General features: G+C 41.4%; 1 protein-coding gene across 1 annotated transcript in view; it reads left to right on the forward strand.

Annotated features, from left to right (window-relative positions):
- Positions 1 to 18,761, forward strand: part of LOC144501720 (dynein axonemal heavy chain 17-like) — an 832,067-nt gene that overhangs the window by 444,942 nt on the left and 368,364 nt on the right. Inside the window, exons 43-47 of the mRNA XM_078225682.1 lie at positions 2,977 to 3,104; positions 9,739 to 9,887; positions 9,981 to 10,263; positions 12,010 to 12,183; positions 17,503 to 17,710. Of these exons, the coding sequence (XP_078081808.1) occupies positions 2,977 to 3,104; positions 9,739 to 9,887; positions 9,981 to 10,263; positions 12,010 to 12,183; positions 17,503 to 17,710 (942 nt within the window). The remainder of the gene's footprint in view (positions 1 to 2,976; positions 3,105 to 9,738; positions 9,888 to 9,980; positions 10,264 to 12,009; positions 12,184 to 17,502; positions 17,711 to 18,761) is intronic.

Genomic DNA, 18,761 nt, shown 5'->3' on the forward strand with positions numbered 1-18,761 from the left:
ATCTGTCAGCAGTGAGATCAGCACATGCACAGTGACCCCTGTCTGCTGGCCTCCTGATCGCTGGCTACTTCTGCAATTTCTGCAGTGCCAGCCCTCTGCCCCCGCCCCCCCCCCCCCCCCCCCGCCCCATGGCCTGATCGCTGGCCCCCCCAAGCATGCCTGGGCCCAGCCTTGCCCCCCCTCCCAATTTCCCCCACCACCACCAGCAGCCCCAAACAGTCCTCACCCCTGCAGGCTACCTCCCTCCCTCTGCTTGATCCCAAAGTGCAGAGTGGCAGCAGGCTTGATCGAGTCTGCACCAACCACAATCCCACCCAGGCCCATCAAGCCTGCATTCACAACAATCCCACCAAAGCTCTGTAACCCCACGCATTTACCCTGCTAATCCCCCTGACACCAAGGGGCAATTTAGCATAGCCAATCAACTTAACACGCACATCTTTGGACTGTGTGAGGATACCGGAGCACCCGGAGGAGACCCATGCAGTCATGGGGAGAATGTGAAAACTCCACACAGAGAGTGACCCAAGGCTGGAATTGAACCTGGGTCCCTGGCGCTGTGAGACAACAGTGCCAACCACTGTGCCACCATGCCGTCCATATGTCATGCAATCCAATTTTAGTTTCACTATTTTTTCGGGCAGATGGAACAGAATATTCACCAAATTCTCCAATCCAAATTGCAGATGACCTACCACCCAGATTCTTTAAACAGCTTGCAGAGCTATGGTATCTTAAGGCAGGTTTGTCTGATCCAGTTAAACAAGTCATAAAATTCAGGTAGCAATTGGGAATGAAGTTCTATACAAGCTGAACACATCAGAATTAACAGCAGAAAAACTAAAGGATCTTCCAAAAATAAGGAATATGTTGGAAGATCAGTTTAGAATTAGGTTAAAGTTTCATATTAATTGATCAGAGTTCATGTCATTTTGGCAATTGCCTACAGACTTGCAAAAGAGACAGTCTATTGACCGGGTATGAAGAATGGCATTGAAGTTATCATCAAGAAGTGCAAGGCATGACAAGAACATATGTTAGGTCAGCGCAAAGAATCAATGATTCCACATGAGGATCCAACCCATTCTTGTTCTAACATTGTATACCATCTTTTGAATGTCCATGGCATTAACTTCGTTGTCAATGTCAACTACTTTATCAAGCATCCGATTATTCACAATTGCACTATACTATTGCACAACTGCTATTTGTGTGTCTAGAGAAATTGTTACGGATAACAGTCCACAATTCATAGGTAAACCATTTCACGATATGTGCAAGAAAGGAATATCAATCACACTACTTCTTCGCCTCATTATCGTGGATCTAACGGTCTAGCTGAACAAATAATAAGCAGAGTAAATTCCTAATTCTCAAATGCAGACAGACCAAACAAGATCAATACATTGAGTGTTACATCTGACAGCACCATCTTTTAGGACAACTATTCCATCACCTGAAAACAACGTGTTTGGCAGATCATTGCATACCAATCTATCTACTCTCAACTATTCTACTCCCTCAGAAACTAGGAAGCAACTTTTAAAACTGCAAGAGAATTTGATCATGGTGCACAATAAAAATTCAGGTACAGAAAATGTTTACATTTGGAACAAGTTCACAGCCAGGATCCACAGAATGTATGGAAACCAATCGAGATGTTCAGTACCAACATCCTACACATAAAGATGCACTAGTGAGATAGAGGGCAAATTAGATCCATTCAAGCTCCGCAACCACTGTGCAGTCCTATTGCAGCTAAAATAAGACTCCAAACACAAGCAGGAACAAATACAAGAAGGACAATCCCACAGATAACTGAGCAATTAAAGAAACCTCCAAACAAGGCATGGGATTTTGCAATCCTGCTACCAGTGGGTTTCGTGGCAAGCATAAGCAGAAAATTCAGAGAGGCCAAAAGTCAAAATCCCAGCAACAAGAAATCAGTTCATAATTTTCCCTCACCACATTCATGGTAAGCTACTGGCAGGTCAGGTTTTAAAAACCCCATATGCATGAATTACAGTGAATACTTGTTCAAAACACTATTCGCCAGAATAACGGTCCCCCTCCCAAGTAGGAGTCATGCCAGCAGGAAATTAGGCCAGTCCAAATCACCTTGGCTCAAAGTGGTGTGCCCTCACTTTGTGGTGAGTGCAACATTCATAACCTACCTGCAAGTGCGTTGCTCTGGCTTCCCAAAAATGCCAGTGAAACGTCACACTGGTGTAGGGTTGGACTGATCGTGGTAGGTCCCTCTGTATTCCTGAGGACAGCAATCATTGTTTGCTGTGGGTCTCAGGTGGTGCCGCAGTCTGAATCAGCGTGACCGGGAGGGAGGGGGGCGGGTGTAAGGATGACCAAGACATCAGGGTCAATGGGCTATCGTGGGATGGAGAGAGGGGAAAGATTATGGAAACATAGGGGTCAATGGATGATGGTAGGGTTGAAATGGGGTGAAGGATCATGGAAACATGGGAGACTATAGGCTATGGGGGGAGTTGGAAGGGTGGGATAGGATGAGGAAGTCATGGGAGACAATGGATTATGATGGGGTTGGAGGGGTGAGGGGACAGTGTCAGGCAGAGGGGAGACTGAGGTTTGGGCAGTTAGAGTTTGACATGAAAGACTAGAAGACAGACACAAAAGGAGGTGGATGGCAATCAAATCGTTTAAATGGAGAATATGAATGCAGACTCCCACAAATATAAAATGTAAAATAGTGCAATATGTATTGAAAAATTAAAAGGTGTTTTATAAGTGAAAGAGTATTAAGAATGGACACATTGAATGGGTATCAATTCAACATTAACATGGGAAAATATTTAGTTGCAGCTATTTCAACTTAGCTGTTAGAAACTTTACATTTCTGACTGATTTTTTTATACCCAGGACGGTGGCATAAATATAAATGCAAGTTCATAATCAAGGAAGGACAAAGTTTGTATTTAATCTGTGGTTGTTTGTATGCTTTAGGACTTTTCTCAACTATCATGCGTGACCTTGCCAATATTTCACATGATGGACCAAAATGGATTGTGCTTGATGGTGACATAGATCCTATGTGGATTGAGTCTCTTAATACTGTAATGGATGACAACAAGGTTAGTAGGTATTTCAACTGAGCTTGATTAAGTAAAGCAAATATGAATTAAAATTGGATGCTTTTCACAAAAACACAGAATTTTGAAAGGTGACAATTTAACCCTTAACATCAATTTAACCCTCAATATCAAACTGTGTAAGAGCAATGCAGAACTAAATGTATTCACTGATTTTTGTTCATTCGTGGGACATGCTGGTTGACCAGCATTTATTGCCCATCCCTAGTTGCCCTTGGGAAGCTGTGGTGAGATGACTTCTTGAAACGTTGATACAACTGAATGGTTTGCTTGGCCATTTCAGAGGGCAGTTGAGAGTCACATGTAGGCCAGACCAGGTAAGGATGGCAGATTTCCTTCCCGAAAGGGCATTAGTGAACCAGATAGCTTTTTTCTATATACAATGTATACAATAGTTTCATGGTCATCAGTAGATTCTTAATTCCAGATTTTTTTTTATTGAATTCAAATTTCACCATCTGCCATGGCGGGATTCGAACCTGGGTCCCCAGAACACGAGCTGAGTTTCTGGATTAATAGTGTAGCAATAACACAACTAGGCTATCATCTCCCCACAACCTTGTATCTACCTCTGTTTTAGGTATTTATCTCTTTTCCCCTTAAAAGATGCAATGGTCTTTGCCTTGGCTGTTTTCTATGGCAAACAGTTCCATACATCTCGCAGCCTTCTTCAGTGAAACATTTCTCCCACCCTCTCATCACTTTAGGTGACAATTTTAATTTGATGGTCCCTTAAAATGGACTCCTCAACCAGAAGAAATAATGGCCGCCATTCTTCCATCGCGATCCGCAATTTTTCTGGCGGGTCGCAGTGGGAGATGCGCGTTGCTGGTCTTGTTCCGGGATTTGCGCATGCACCGGGAACACATGCGCATCTCCCAGAGCCGGTGAACAGTCGCCGGTCAGACCATGCTGGAAACTGGCGGGAAGGCAGGTAAGTACTTTGAATTTTTAAAAAATATGTTTTAAATGTAGTTTAAATGTAATTATTGGGAACTTTCTAGTCCTGATTGAATCTCCCACCCCGCCAGGAGTACTTCATTCTGGCGGGGTTTAGACTAGCTCTGCACATTCGGGTAACTAGTGGAAGACCCTGCCGGAATGAAGGGGGGCAATCGGGCCCCCAGGGGGTTGGGCAGCAGGGGGTGGTGCCCCCTGGGCATGGGCACCCTGGCAATGCCAGCCTGTGCTCCTGGCACTGCCCAAGGGGCAAAGTGCCCTTGCCCAGTGGCACCTTGGCACTGCCCACCAGGCATCGGGCAGTGCCAAGGGGACATGGTCTATTGTGGGCGGGGCTTAGGGGCGATTGATGGGAGTGGGGGGTCCCGCTGCCACTCTGCAGACAGGATCGGTCTGGGATGGAGAGAGGGCACCGATTGGGCGGGCTGCGGGGGGGGGGGGGGGGGGGGGAGTGGTGTGGTCTGCCGGGAGGGAGGAGGCTGTCTCCCGGGGGGGGGGGGAGCGGTCAGACCCCGGGGTTGTCTGCCAGGGTGAGGGGGTGTGGGGGGATTGCCACTACTGGGGGAGTGGGCTGTACATCGGGGTGCTCTGGGATGGAGGAGGGGGAGTCAGGGCTGGCCCGGGAATTGTTGTGGGGGCCGCGATCGGGCCGTGGGGTCAAGGCGGGGCTGGATGGGAAGCATTGAGGGGGTCCCGGGCTGGCCAGCAAACGGGGAGTCTGACAGATCGGGATCACTGCGCATACGCAGAGTTCTAGAACTGTCAGACTCCGGTGTGAATAGGCCCCGTCCCCCTGGGTTTTTAATGATATTCATGACTGGGACCACTGCAGTGCACATAATGGGGAGATTCGGGTGAGAAACTGAACTGACAAAACAGTCGGGATCGAGAACAGTTTTCCCACCAATTCAGCGCTTTTGGGAGAATCCCGGCCAATATTTTCCTATTCTCTTATTAAATCCATTCATCATGTTAATATCTTTCTCTGCTCCAGTAAAAGTAATTCCGGTATCCCAAATCTGTGCCAAAACTATAGTTTCCCTTGCCTAGTGTTACAATTCCTCTGGAGACCAATTATGTGAAAGAACAAACTTTTCAGATGACCCCAATGGAATAAACCAATGGACAAATTTTCACTTTTTAAAACATTTGCTGTAACAATCTAACCAAAATCAACATAAATGAACAAGTAAATTGTATTCAGTAAGAACTATAAATTTATCTTTAAATAACCAATACACCAAGAATGGATCAAATAGATTTCTCCAATAGTCCCTTCAGCATTTATGGCATTAATCTCGAACACAGAAACACATAAGACTCTAATCTTCCCAGATAGAGTTTCAGGGCCTTTATTCATGCAGTAGTTAGGCCTAACGTCTCATTCAACAACACTGTTGCCGCTTCCCTGAGTTTCATGGTTACAAAGTCCATCAAAAAACACACCTTTCCAGATTCTTTGCAGCTCTGCTCACAGAATCAGCCTTTTTGGTCTTTGTTTCCAGATGTATCACAACTTTCTTTCTGAGCTATTGCAGCTTCTTCACCACCATTGGTCTATTCTGCCTTTGATGATATAACAGAACCTCGAGAGCACTGCCTCTTCTGATTATTGGCTGAAATTTGACCTCAGTCTGGTGGGTTTTTAAAAAAATGAGCTTCCCATTCCCGAGCAACAAAAGTCATAGGCTTATTTCTTATTAGTTTGATGTGAAAGCCAGGAATTCCAATTAACAACACCCCCAAGAAACATAACAAACATAGAAAATAGGAGCAGGAGTAGGCCATTTTGCCCTTTGAACCTGTCCCACCATTCAATATGATCATGGTTGTTTCTCTATCTCAATACCATACGCCTGTGCTCCCCCATACCCCCTTGTAGACTTAGGGCAGAATTTTCATCTCCAGATGCTGAGGAAATACATATCAGGGGAACAAAATGGGAAGTATGCAGGTCCACATTTTTTAATTTCCCTTACGATCCTTGACACCTGCATTTTTGTCAGTTTGGGAATTATGGTGGCTCATGACCTGACACTCATTTAAAGTTATGTTGGGCTTATAATTTGAGTCCTTGCGGGAAATTCAAATTTCCCTACTAATGGTACTTTTGTAGAGGTGCACAGACTTCTAAAGGTACAGATTCATGAATTTCGGGGGATGTCTGCTGTAAAGTCGGAAACATCTGACAAGTACATTTAAGAGGTCATATCAATGACTCATATCATCAATGCCCCTTCCTGCCCCCTATAACTCTCATTTCCCCATATCTCTTTAATATCCCTTCCGTTACCTCCATGATAATTCCATTATGCCATGCCTCATCATGTCCCCATGTTTCCTCCATATCCACTTTTCCAGAATCCACTATCTACACAATCAGTGAGTCATTAGCAAGTATGGAAAGTTTTTGAAATGCTCCTGAAATGGGTACACTTAGTAAATGAACTTTGACAATTTCTTGATAAAATATCTACTCTTTGTATAACTTCATAAAAGGGTCATTCAAACACAATAATTCATAATACCAATGGAAACAGCTTTATTCCTCTTAACATCTCTTAATCTTATCCAAATAAGCACACAGGCATTGAAAATACACTAAAGAATATCATATTTCAACCTCATAATGCTGCCAATTAAGCAAAGCTAGCACTCTGCATTGCAACAATGTTAACATTGTCTTCAGGGCTGAAGCCATTACCCATTCTTGGACCTCAGCCAAGTATTCATAATGAGGTTATCGGAAAAAACAAATGTTTGGCCATCTGTTACGCTTGTATCTGTTGATACAATTAGAAATTGGGAGCATGATTTTGGGAAATAGCCAAACATGCAATTTCCAAACTGAGGACAAATCTCTGGCCCTTGATTCCTGTTTCAGTTCAGGACTACATCAAAAAAATACAGGTTCCAAAACCACAGTCAATGCAGACACAGCTTGCAAACTATGGATTTCCTGACATCAGCATCTATTTGGAAAATCTACTCTGTATGCAATGCTATGGCTTTCAAGTCCTTTCTATCACAGAGCCTCAAAACTGTACATTGTATTTTGTAGTTTAACTATTGTTTCTTCAAATTTATCATCCTGTCTTGATTGTTGTACCCTGCCATTCTAAACGGTGATACCCAAATTTCTATTCACTTTTACGGCTTTATTTACTTGCACTTTCATTTATGGATCCACACCTTTCTTTGCATACCATAAATATTGATTCCTGTTCCCTGCATTCCTTCACATATGTACTGCTCTTGTCTGTATTAAATTACACCTGGCTATCTGTTTTTTTTAAAGCTATCTATGTACAATGGAAGATGTTTATAGCTTCCTCATGTATTTCCAAATTCCATGTTTTGTACCATTATCAAATATTCAAACCATGCTCTTTGTGGCCAAATCTGGTTGCTTGTTTCATATCTTCACATTGGGGAATAATGGGAACATGTTGGATCAATTAGCAGGCCAATTATCAGCCTGTTGAACTGTGTCATGAAAACTCCTTCCATAGCAAACAAGTCTTGGAGTAGGGCTTGAACCCAAAGCTCTTAGCTGGGAAGCAGGGCCACTGCTGACTAAGACTCAAGATCTGTAAACATGCACAAGCCTAATCATCTTTTTTTAAGACATCAGCAGATGATTCTGCCCTAACATTAATTACCCTTCTCTGATTTGAGCAACATTAATCGATTAGCACCATTTTGACTTCTGCCAGACACCTGACATTTTTTAACAAATCTTCAGTGATGCACCTTAAAGTTTGCTTTCTGTAATTAATTATATGAAGACAATCCAGTTATTTGTTCAAAGAATTACTTTTCTCAAAGAACACTTTGATTTGTGAAGAATAACTTGGCTCTAAAAATTCACACTGACCATTCCTAATTATCCCTTTTCAAAGGGCTGAAAATTAAATCTTTTGTAGCGCAGGAACATTCCAGGCACATATGACACAGCAAACCAACAGAAATGACATGGGTAGGAAAGCCCGTTCTTGGGTGCATGAGTTGCAAGTGTGCTCACCCAGTCCCCAGTCTGTTAGAGGCAGGCAGCATGTAAATTTTATGCTGCCTCAATGTCTAAGTGATTTCAGTGATCATTGCTGCATAGTCATGAGGGGGGCCACAAAAGTGTGAGTGGATAGATGACATATCAGAAAGGATCTGCCCCTCTTAAAGCAAAGCTGCAGTCATTAGACAGAAGTTCTGCAGATTGTCTACTGAAGACTTGGATAGAAGCAAAAGCACAGCAAATGGAGCAACAAGCAAGAGAGATTTTTCTGACGTTGCACGAGGTGATCCAGGAGGTGGAAAGGAAGAGCGATACAATGGGAGGGATTTTATGGAGCCTGCAAGTGTTTAGTTATTTCTTTAATTGAGCTATTAACTAAAAATTACTGCTTATCTATAGAGGTAAATTAAGATTATTTCACCTTTCAAGTGCTCTGCGAAAAGCTTATACAAGTGCTCTGTGAAAAGCTATAGTAAGTTAATTGGGTAGCTAGCTAAAGCTGATTCCTGAGCTGTAGCAGAGCGTCACTCACTTGTTTTCAGAAAATATAAATAGAGGGGTTTCTCAGTACAGTTGTCTGCACAGTGGGTGAAATTAGGAGTTTAGTGAGTCAGGGAGTTTTAAGGGTTAATTTTTCTCAAAGGACAAGTTTTGCTTTTAGTTTAGCTATTAACTAAAAATTACTATTTGAGTTAAGAGTTAGATTTATTCCAGTCTTAAAAAGGATATTCCAGCTCTCTGAGAGCAGCTCTAGCTAGTTAATTAGATAAGTGGCTTGAACTTGTTTCTGGGCTCTAGCAGAGCCTGACTCATTAGTTTTCATAAAATATAAATAGAGAGATTTCATAGAATCCCTACAGTGCAGAAGGAGCCATTTGGCCCATTGAGTCTGCACCGACTCATCGACAGATCATCCTACCCAGGCCATATCCCTGTAACCCCATGTGTTTACCCTGCTAATCCCCCAAATCCACACATCCTGGGACACTAAGGAGCAATTTAGCTTGGCCAATCTGTTATATATGTTGGGGTGCAGTCCCTTTAAGGGAATGGGTCATATGACCTTGGGTATGGGGGTGAGCTGCTAACCACTGTACCACCATGCTGCTCTAAGTGCTAAGATTTCTTAGTGCTTTTTGTCTATTCTGAATGCTGCTCGAATGAGTTGCCTGATTTGGATTATAGGATTTAATCGTGTATTGAATATATCAGAAAAACCCTACAGTGCAGAAGGAGACCATTCGGCCCATCAACCCTGCACTCGCTACAATCCCACCCAGGCCCTGTAACCCCATGTATTTACCCTGTTAATCCAGCTGACATTATGGGGCAATTTAGCATGGCCAATCAACCTAACCTGCATATATTTGGACTGTGGGAGGAAACCAGAGCACCCAGAGGAAACCCACGCAGACACTGGGAGAACATGAAACCTCTACACAGACAGTGACCCGAGGCTGGAATTGAATCCGGGTCCCTGGTGCTGTGAGACTGCAGTACTAACCACTGTACCACTGTGTCTCCCACTGCCACTATGCTGCCCACATATATATTTTAAGTGAAAATGATTTTCGGACACTTATCTTTTTTTGTTTCAGATAGATTAACAATTATGTGACTTCCTTTAATTTAATTTATGTGAAGGTGTTAACACTTGCTAGCAATGAGCGAATTCCTCTGAACCCCACAATGCGTTTGCTGTTTGAAATCAGCCACCTGAGAACAGCCACACCAGCTACAGTGTCCCGAGCAGGAATACTCTACATTAACCCAGCTGATCTTGGCTGGAACCCGTAAGTTGTATTTTTTTAAATCCTGAAATAGTCAACAAATTGTAAAGTAAAGACAATTGGGATGTGTGCTCTTTTCTCTTTTCTCCTTTTTAGAGTGGTAGCCAGCTGGATTGAAAGCCGTGAAGTCCAATCAGAAAAGGCCAATCTTCTGATACTCTTTGATAAATACTTGCCTACCTGCCTTGAAAAGCTACGTACAGGATTTAAAAAGATTACTCCAATTCCAGAGATCACTATGGTGCAGACAGTCCTTCACCTGATGGAATGTCTTCTGACCCCAACCAATGCGCCTGCTGATTCTCCTAAGGAACTCTATGAACTATACTTTGTGTTTGCATGTGTTTGGGGTTTTGGAGGTACCATGTTTCAAGATCAGGTACGAACTGGACGTGTTTGTCAATGTTTAAAGCCATGCTTGTGTGATTTATTTTGATATTTTTGTACATTCAGTTAACCAGATTGATTCTGCATATATTCTATTTTTTGTTAAACTTTGAACCATTATACTCAGACTTCATTACAATTGCATGGAAATTAGTTAAATGGTTCTTTCCAAGCATTTATCTTAAAAAGAATTGGCATAAAGCACATACTCCCAATTGGCATAAAGCAGTAAATTTTGCATGTTCAAAAAAATTATCTTGATTTGGGATGGCCTTATTTTTTTGAGACATGTCCTCAGAGAAATGATTTGCCAGCTATGTTCAATGGAAGTTTTCTCTTCAGGTTTGGATTTGGAACTTGGTGATGGGTATGTTATGATATGTGATTTAGAAATCATATAAAAGATTTCCCTAAGTGTAGGGAAAATTAAAAATTGCCGGGTGTGAATTTTATCTCCACTGTGGTGCTTTAGATGCCCCTTTGCTGGGGTACCCAGTAGAACTAGCTGTTTCCTATGCAGCCTGCCTTTCCAGAAGAGACCCAGATTCCAACATGTGTTGTAAGTCACAGAGCAGTGCTACCCTGACATCTCATAATGCTGTGATGCCAGAATTCCTAATTTGGACCAGACAATATATTTGCTGGTTTGCAAGATTAGCCCTGCAATGGTGTTTTTTAAAGGACCAAGCATCTAAATTGCATTTTAAGGTATCAGATCAGTATTGTGCACTCTGAAAGCAGATGAGGTTGACAATTTATGCCAATGAAAACACAATGGAAGTACAATGAAGTAATGCACTACAGGGAAAAAGAAAGAAAAGTATGAAGTCCAGTTGTGAAGTTAATAGCATGGTGGCCTCCAGGAACAATTTTATATTGTCTTTTGAATGGACTAAATAATGAAGAAATTAAATTAGTGGGGGTGGCAGCTGCTGATGGTGCACTGCAACAAAAATCAAAACATAGAAAGGAAACTACACAAATTAAAATGGTGTTACTGGGGCTGATGCTATATGTCTGTCTCTGAGGTGCCCATTGGTCTCAGAAGACCTTAAGCAAACCACACCACATATGTTCCCTCTCCAGGGCCACCTGTATGTGAACATAGCATGCAAGGGGCAGACAGTTGGGTTGAATGACCCCCTTGACTGCTTTGACCTGTACATGACCACTTTGGCCAGGCCCGGAAGCAGGATTAAGGAGGTTGTCCTTCCCCCCCACCCCGACTCATCTGCATCAGGTATAATCAGAAGTGTGGGCCTGAAGTGCAATCAAAAACTGAGCTACTTCAGTTAGTGAAAAGGGATTGCAATCTACATAAGTAACAATTTAATATGGACATAGAGTCAATAAGGGTCTGTATTGAATAGACAATAGGGAATCCATTATCATTAATTAAAATTTTGATGTCTAAAGAAGTCAGTGCGTGCCTTCAACATTTCTGCTCTGACGGAATCAGTGCCAAACGCCTTATGCAGTCCCAAATTTTCAAATAAAGACTGTTCCTTGTGATACCAGAAATTCCTGACTATATTAGTGAGTTGAATTTAATTCACAGAATTAGATCTTTATCCATTGTGCCTATATTATTCAAAATGTGAGGAGATACTGCTTCACAGTATTAATTCTATTCATTATATAAATGTGATTTCAAAAACTGATTGCTCAAACTTTGAATATTGAATAGACCTATTAAAAGCTATGAAATTACATTTAAATGGACAATATTTTTTTCCAGCTGATTGATTATCGTGTTGAATTCAGCAAATGGTGGGTGAATGAATTTAAATCTGTCAAGTTCCCATCCCAAGGTACTATCTTTGACTACTACATTGATTCAGAAACAAAAAGATTTATGCCTTGGACAGATAAGGTACCTTCATTTGAATTGGATTCAGATTTACCACTCCAGGTACATATCATTCAATATCTTCCTTGGTGTTCCTTCTCCAACTTTTTGTATAAATACCCCCTGTAATATAGTACTGAGTCATACTGACCATAAAAGATGCAGGTTTTAATCACTCATCTGAATGAACTGACCTCCACAGTGGTGAGATGCGAGAAACAGATTCAGTGGAACCCTAAAAGTGTTATTACGCAACCAGGCATGTTGCAACATCATGGCTGAGGACCATCCTAAATCTATCTTTTGAGCATCTATAAAATAAATCCAGTGACATCCTGATGCAGCTCGCCAGTCCAAACTGTCCACGTTCACAGAGGGAGAATGAAACACATTCAGAAGCGCTTAGAAGGGAAAAACGGTCAAAAAATAGGAAAAGAAAAAATGACCCATGATGTGGTCACAGATTTTTTTAAAAATTAGATTAGAGAGACATCTGTGTCAGCACAGCCTTGGTAGGCTGAACGGCCTGTTCCTGTGCTGTACTGTTCTTTGTTACCTCTCTTTATTCTTTGGTTAAGGTGGTTGAGAGGAAATAGTTAAATAGCACTAATGATAAGAGCAGGAGGAAAAAGGAGGCATAAAAAAATAGGGAAGGTGATGACAACTAATGGTATTCTCGCTAAACTATTAATCCAGAAACTGAGCTAATGTTCTGGGGACTCAGGTCAAATCTCGCCACAGCAGATGGTGGAATTTGAATTCGATAAAAAACGTATCTGGAATTAAGAATCTACTGATGACCATGAAGCCATCATTGGGAAAAAAAACTAGCTGGTTCACTAATGTCCTTTCGGGAAGGAAATTTTCCGTCCTTGCCTGGTCTGTCCTACATATGACTCCAGGTCCACAGCAATGTGATTGACTCTCAGCTGCCCTCCAAGGGCAACTACAGATGGGCATTAAATGCTAGCCAGCCAACGATGCTCATATCCCATGAATGAATTTTTAAAAAGCGATACAGGACAAGTGAATATTTAAAGGAAGAGAGGGAAAAGGAGAAAGACGAAAATCAATAAGGTGGAGCAGGCTCAAATTATCCAAGGAGTCTGGTGCAAGGAGTAAAAAACAATGTTAACTAATCAAAGCATCTCTGATAAATTGCTGCACACAGCATTTAAAGAGTTTACTGCAAGCAGCATTAAAGAGTTTACTGCAATAAATGGTCCCGAGGTGCATGTTAACAAATAGTACTGAAAACATTTATTAGTTATGTGCAATGCATAGGGGCAGATGAGCACAAGGCTTATCCCAGAATTATCTCTGTCTGAGTTCTATTGACAACTGATCTGACATTACTGTACATTAGCTATTAGCATCGTAGCTAATCACCCGTTTATACTACAACAAGGAAAAAGGTAGCATCAAACAATACTAACAACTTGCATTTATATAGCAACTTTAATTAAAAGGTGTTCAACAAAGAGCATGTTCAAGAAAAAATATTTGTGATATCAAGCAATGGAAGAGAGATTTGACCAAAAAAGCGTAAAGAGGTAGAGACTTGGTCAGGAAATTCCAGAGCTTAAAACCAAAGCAACAGAAGCGTGGGCCAGTGATTAAAAAGGCCATAATTAGAAGATGGTAGATATCTTGGAGGGTTGTTTGGGTGGATAAGATTACAGAGATAGGGAGATATGAAGTCATGAGGGATTTAAAAATGTGGATGAGAAATTAAGACTGTGACATTGTCAGACCAGTGGCAATGTATATCAGGAAGCACAGGACTGATGGATGCACCAGTCTTGGTGTGCATTGGATAAGTACATTTATGTATAATGGGAGGCTAGCTATGAGAGCATTCGACTGATCAATTTTTGAGGTAACAAAGTTGGATCTGAGGTTTGCAGCAGCAGATGAGCTGAAACAAGGTGGGAGTTTGGAAATGATACAATGGTAGAAGTCTGTAGTCTTTGATGGTGAACAAAATGTCAGGCTGGAAATTTGGTTTGTGGTCAAATGATACCAACATTACAAATAGTGGGTTTTCACCAACTGCCGGGGTAGAAGCAGGGGTCAGGAAACATAGTTTATAACGGAGACCAAATATAATTGTTTTGGACTTCCCAACATTTGGTCAGAAAAATATCCTACTCCTCCAATATTGGAAGTTGAACAAGTATTTTGAAAAATCAGAGACAGTGGATTTAATTTATTATTGTCACATCTATTGGGATACAGTGAAAAGTATTGTTTCTTGCACGCTATACAGACAAAACATACTGTTCATAGAGTACATAGGGCGGCACGGTAGCACAGTGGTTAGCACTGCTGCTTCACAGCTCCAGGGTCCCGGGTTCGATTCCCGGCTCGGGTCACTGTCTGTGTGGAGTTTGCACATTCTCCTCGTGTCTGCGTGGGTTTCCTCCGGGTGCTCCGGTTTCCTCCCACAGTCCAAAGATGTGCGGGTTAGGTTGATTGGCCAGGTTAAAAATTGCCCCTTAGAGTCCTGGGATGCGTAGGTTAGAGGGATTAGCGGGTAAATATGTGGGGGTAGGGCCTGGGTGGGATTGTGGTCGGTGCAGACTCGATGGGCCGAATGGCCTCCTTCTGCACTGTAGGGATTCTATGATTTCTATGATTTACATGGGAAGAAGGAAAGGAGAGGATGCAGAATATAGTGTTACAGTCATAGCTAGGGTGTAGAGAAAGATCAGTAATATATGGTAGGTCCATTCAAAAGTCTGATGGCAGCAGGGTAGAAGTGTTCTTGAATTGGTTGGTACGTGATCTCAAACTTTTGTATCTTTTTCCCGACGGAAGGAGGAAGAGAATATGTCCGGGGTGCGTGGGCTCCTTGATTATGCTGGCTGCTTTTCTGAGGCAGCGGGAAGTGTGGACGGAGTCAATGGATGGGAGACTGGGTTGTGTGATGAGCTGGTCTATGTTCATAACCCTTTGTAGTTTCTTGCGGTCTTGGTCAGAGTAGGAACCATACCAAACTGTGATATATCCAGAAAGGATGCTTTCTATGGTGCATCTGTAAAAATTGGTGAGAGTCATAGTGAACATGCCAAATTTCCTTAGGAATAAAGAGATGGTGGTGAGATAGAACTGAATGTCATGAGCTTACATTTAGAACTTGGTGTTTAAAAGTATAATCATCAAGGGGTATGGAAAGAGAACAGGAGTATAGTATTTAGAGGATCAGCCATGGTTGCATTGAATGGCAGAGCATGCTCACTAGGTCAAATCTTCTACCACTCCTACCTCTGCTCCTAACTTCTATAATATCACAGTGGGATAATACGCAGATGAGAAATAGAAAGAGGGCAGAGAATTATTACTTTGGGCACTCCATGTGGAAGTGGAAAGAGAAACTATTGTAGATAAGGATAGTATGTTCAACTGCATGAAAGGCTGCAGACAGATCCTGAAGCAAAATTTATCTTTGTCACAGTCACATAGGATGTCATTTGTGACATTGATAATAGCTATTTTTGTGCTGTGGTAGGGGCGGAAACATGACTGGAGGTTTAATTCAGTCAATATAAGACTCCCAGCCCCCCTTGAGTGAGAAAAGTACTCCATAACAACCCTCTAATTGGATGTGTGTGTCATTGGCTGAACCAGTGTTTATTGCCCTTGAACTGAGTGGCTTTGCTAGAGCATTTAAGAGTCAATCACGTCACTGTGGTTCTGGAATCACTTCTAGGCCAGGTAAGGACAGCAGATTTCCTTCCCTAAAGGACCTGAATGAACCAGGTAGGTTTTTATGACAATTGACCATAGACTTTAATTCCAATTTTTTTTATATTGAATTCAAATTTCACTATCTGCATGGTGAGATTTGAACCTGGGTGTCGAGAGCATTATCCTGGGTATCCTTCCCAATCCTTTTATCAATTATTTTAAATCCATGCCCTCGGGTTACTGATCTCCCAGGTAAATAAGTAGATCTTTCCTACTCGAATTAGGAACCTCATTATTTTTTACACCTCAATCATGAATTCTCTGAGCCTCCTCTGTTCCAGAATGGTAACTCTAACAGTTAATTATGAAGAGCGATTGCATAAACCAGGGTTGTATTCTCAGAACGTTAAGCGATTATTTGATTTTAAGGTTTCAAATTATTAAGGGCAGCAGAGAGGGTGAATATCAAGAAATTGGAACTATAAGTGCATAGGTTAGACCTTTCAGCAGTGAAGTTAGGAAACACCTCCAAACACAACAAATGGTAACTGATACTAGATCAATTGCTAATTTTAAATCTGAGATGTTTTTTGTTAGCCATATGATTAAGGAATATGGGACAAAGGCCATATTGAGTTAGGCCTCCATCAGCCATGACCTTATTGAATGACAAAATAAGCATAAGGGGCTAATTGGTCTACTGTTCCTACGATAAAGAACTGATGGTATTAGAAATAGGGAGACGTCAATTTTGCAACTGATATGTAAACCACCTGAAAGTTGCCATACATTTATTTGTGTAAGAATAATAAAGCTGAACAAAACTTTAAAACTTTACATTTTGAATTCTATCTCTATAATGTGACTTCATCTATCACCATATCTCAATATATAATCAAATATGGCATGTTTTCATTATGTTTACAGCTATCTCTAAAACTCTCATTGATCTCTGCAATCTACTTTGGCCCGCAGAAATGCTTCGACTGCTGATTTCCCCTCTGTTCACCTAAGAACCTGGTCCTTTGCTCCCAATTCTGGGTTCACAGGAAACTGACCCCATACAAACCATGCTTCAACTCGAATCTCATTGTTTTGTTTCTACTTTACCCAACTCCTCATGCCCCTGGCTACTTTCGTATTGAATTGCACCTCTGCCACTCAATTGCTCCACTCCCAGACCAGAATTGCACATCAACAACGTCAAGTTTTGCTAGCATTTGTAAATGTTTCTGCATTTGATTTCTTGTCAGAGTGTAAAATGTATAATCTTTTTCCAATTTCCATCAAACTTTTGACTTTTATCCTGATTTTTTACCTGTTTAAAATAAACCCTATATTTGTATGATTTGCACAGAAAAAATACATGGTACCTTGTTAATGTAGTGGACCAATAAAGTAGTTTTAGAAAGTAGGACCAAATCATTAAATACGCTGTTAACTGCTTCATGTATTAGGCAGAGGTAAGGATCAAGGAGTGGAAAGTGTACAATTCCCATTATGTGGAAGATTTTAATGTGCTTTCAAGACTTCAAAGTATATAATTATTCCAGTTTTTCTTAAACTTTGTTTTTGTGAATAGGTACTCCACTGCAAAATAGAATCATTCGTTGTAAAAAACAGCTTAAAATTACAGACATTATCACTATGCTGTTAGTAAATATTTCCTAATTGTAATCTCTTGTGACACAGGCTGCCTTCGTACATACAACTGAGACCATTCGCCTACGATATTTCATTGATCTAATGCTAGATCTTGGTCTGCCAATAATGTTAGCAGGAAATGCTGGAACAGGAAAATCGGTACTCATGTGGGAAAAGTTGAATAGTCTAAATATTGAGGAATATCTGATTCAGGCTGTCCCTTTTAACTTCTACACAAATTCTGCAATGTTACAAGGTATTGAAATTACCCAAAAAGAGCAGGGATATTTTTTAATCTCAAAGTAGATAGGGCAGGGTTAATGGCTTGCAGGAGAAGCCACACATTTTCTGGAAACTCCTTTGCATGGTTAAGAGGAACTACCAGCAAAATCCACCTTCTACATACAGCTGTCCGATTTAGAGCTGGGAATCAGATGTTGCTATAGGTTCTAACTAATGAAATCAAAATGTGTCTTACTTTACAACATGCTTCTGGTAGATATGGTGCATTAATGGAACAGTCCAAATTTGGACAAACAATCTTACGCTCCACTAGCAAGATGCACCTTCACAAATCGTCCTCGCCCTCTGGTTGCAATGATCCAGGATTCTAGAGGTTCCTGTATCTGGCCCCTTCAAAGCTTTTAGTAAACAGTTTTCCCATATGGTGATTTACTTCTGCTCCCCATCATTTCTTGCAGAACAGTGAAGACCTGTCCCTGGAGAGTTCCAATCATTTTTCTGCCTATGTCTCAGCAGCAACTGTTCTTCATTCTGAGATTCTGGGCTGAAACAAAAACTACCTACCACCCCCTACCCCCACACTGGGCCTCAATGGGCTTTCATGTGAGTTTCTCTCCAATCCCTACGGCTGCCTAAAATCACATGGACCCTTCTCTATACTGTGGTGTTAACCAAGAATTCTAATTATGCATTCCTTTCCAGAATTTTCTGTTTAAGTTAAAAGACATTTTCAAACATAACTGTCAGCATTCAAATTAAAAAAGTGCCTGGCCATGACCATCTCCAACAAGTGAGAATCTAACCAGCTTGCCTTCAAAATTTAAAAATAGATCCATACATCCTGGAATGCCATGCCTTCCTGTCCTGGACCAATGATCAAATCTCTATAGATTTCCACTTACCCCAAGGAGTGTGATTAACTCCTGGAACAAAATATCTATGATAGCGTGGCCCCTTTAGGGGGTAATTGTTTGTGGGTCACATGGTGAGAAAAACTGTATTGGAACCCTCAAAGAGAATTTTTTTTAATTCATTCATTGGACATGGGCATCGATGGCTTGCCA

This window comes from Mustelus asterias, chromosome 12, assembly GCF_964213995.1.
Source record: "Mustelus asterias chromosome 12, sMusAst1.hap1.1, whole genome shotgun sequence".
In the NCBI taxonomy this organism is placed as follows: Eukaryota; Metazoa; Chordata; class Chondrichthyes; order Carcharhiniformes; family Triakidae; genus Mustelus; species Mustelus asterias.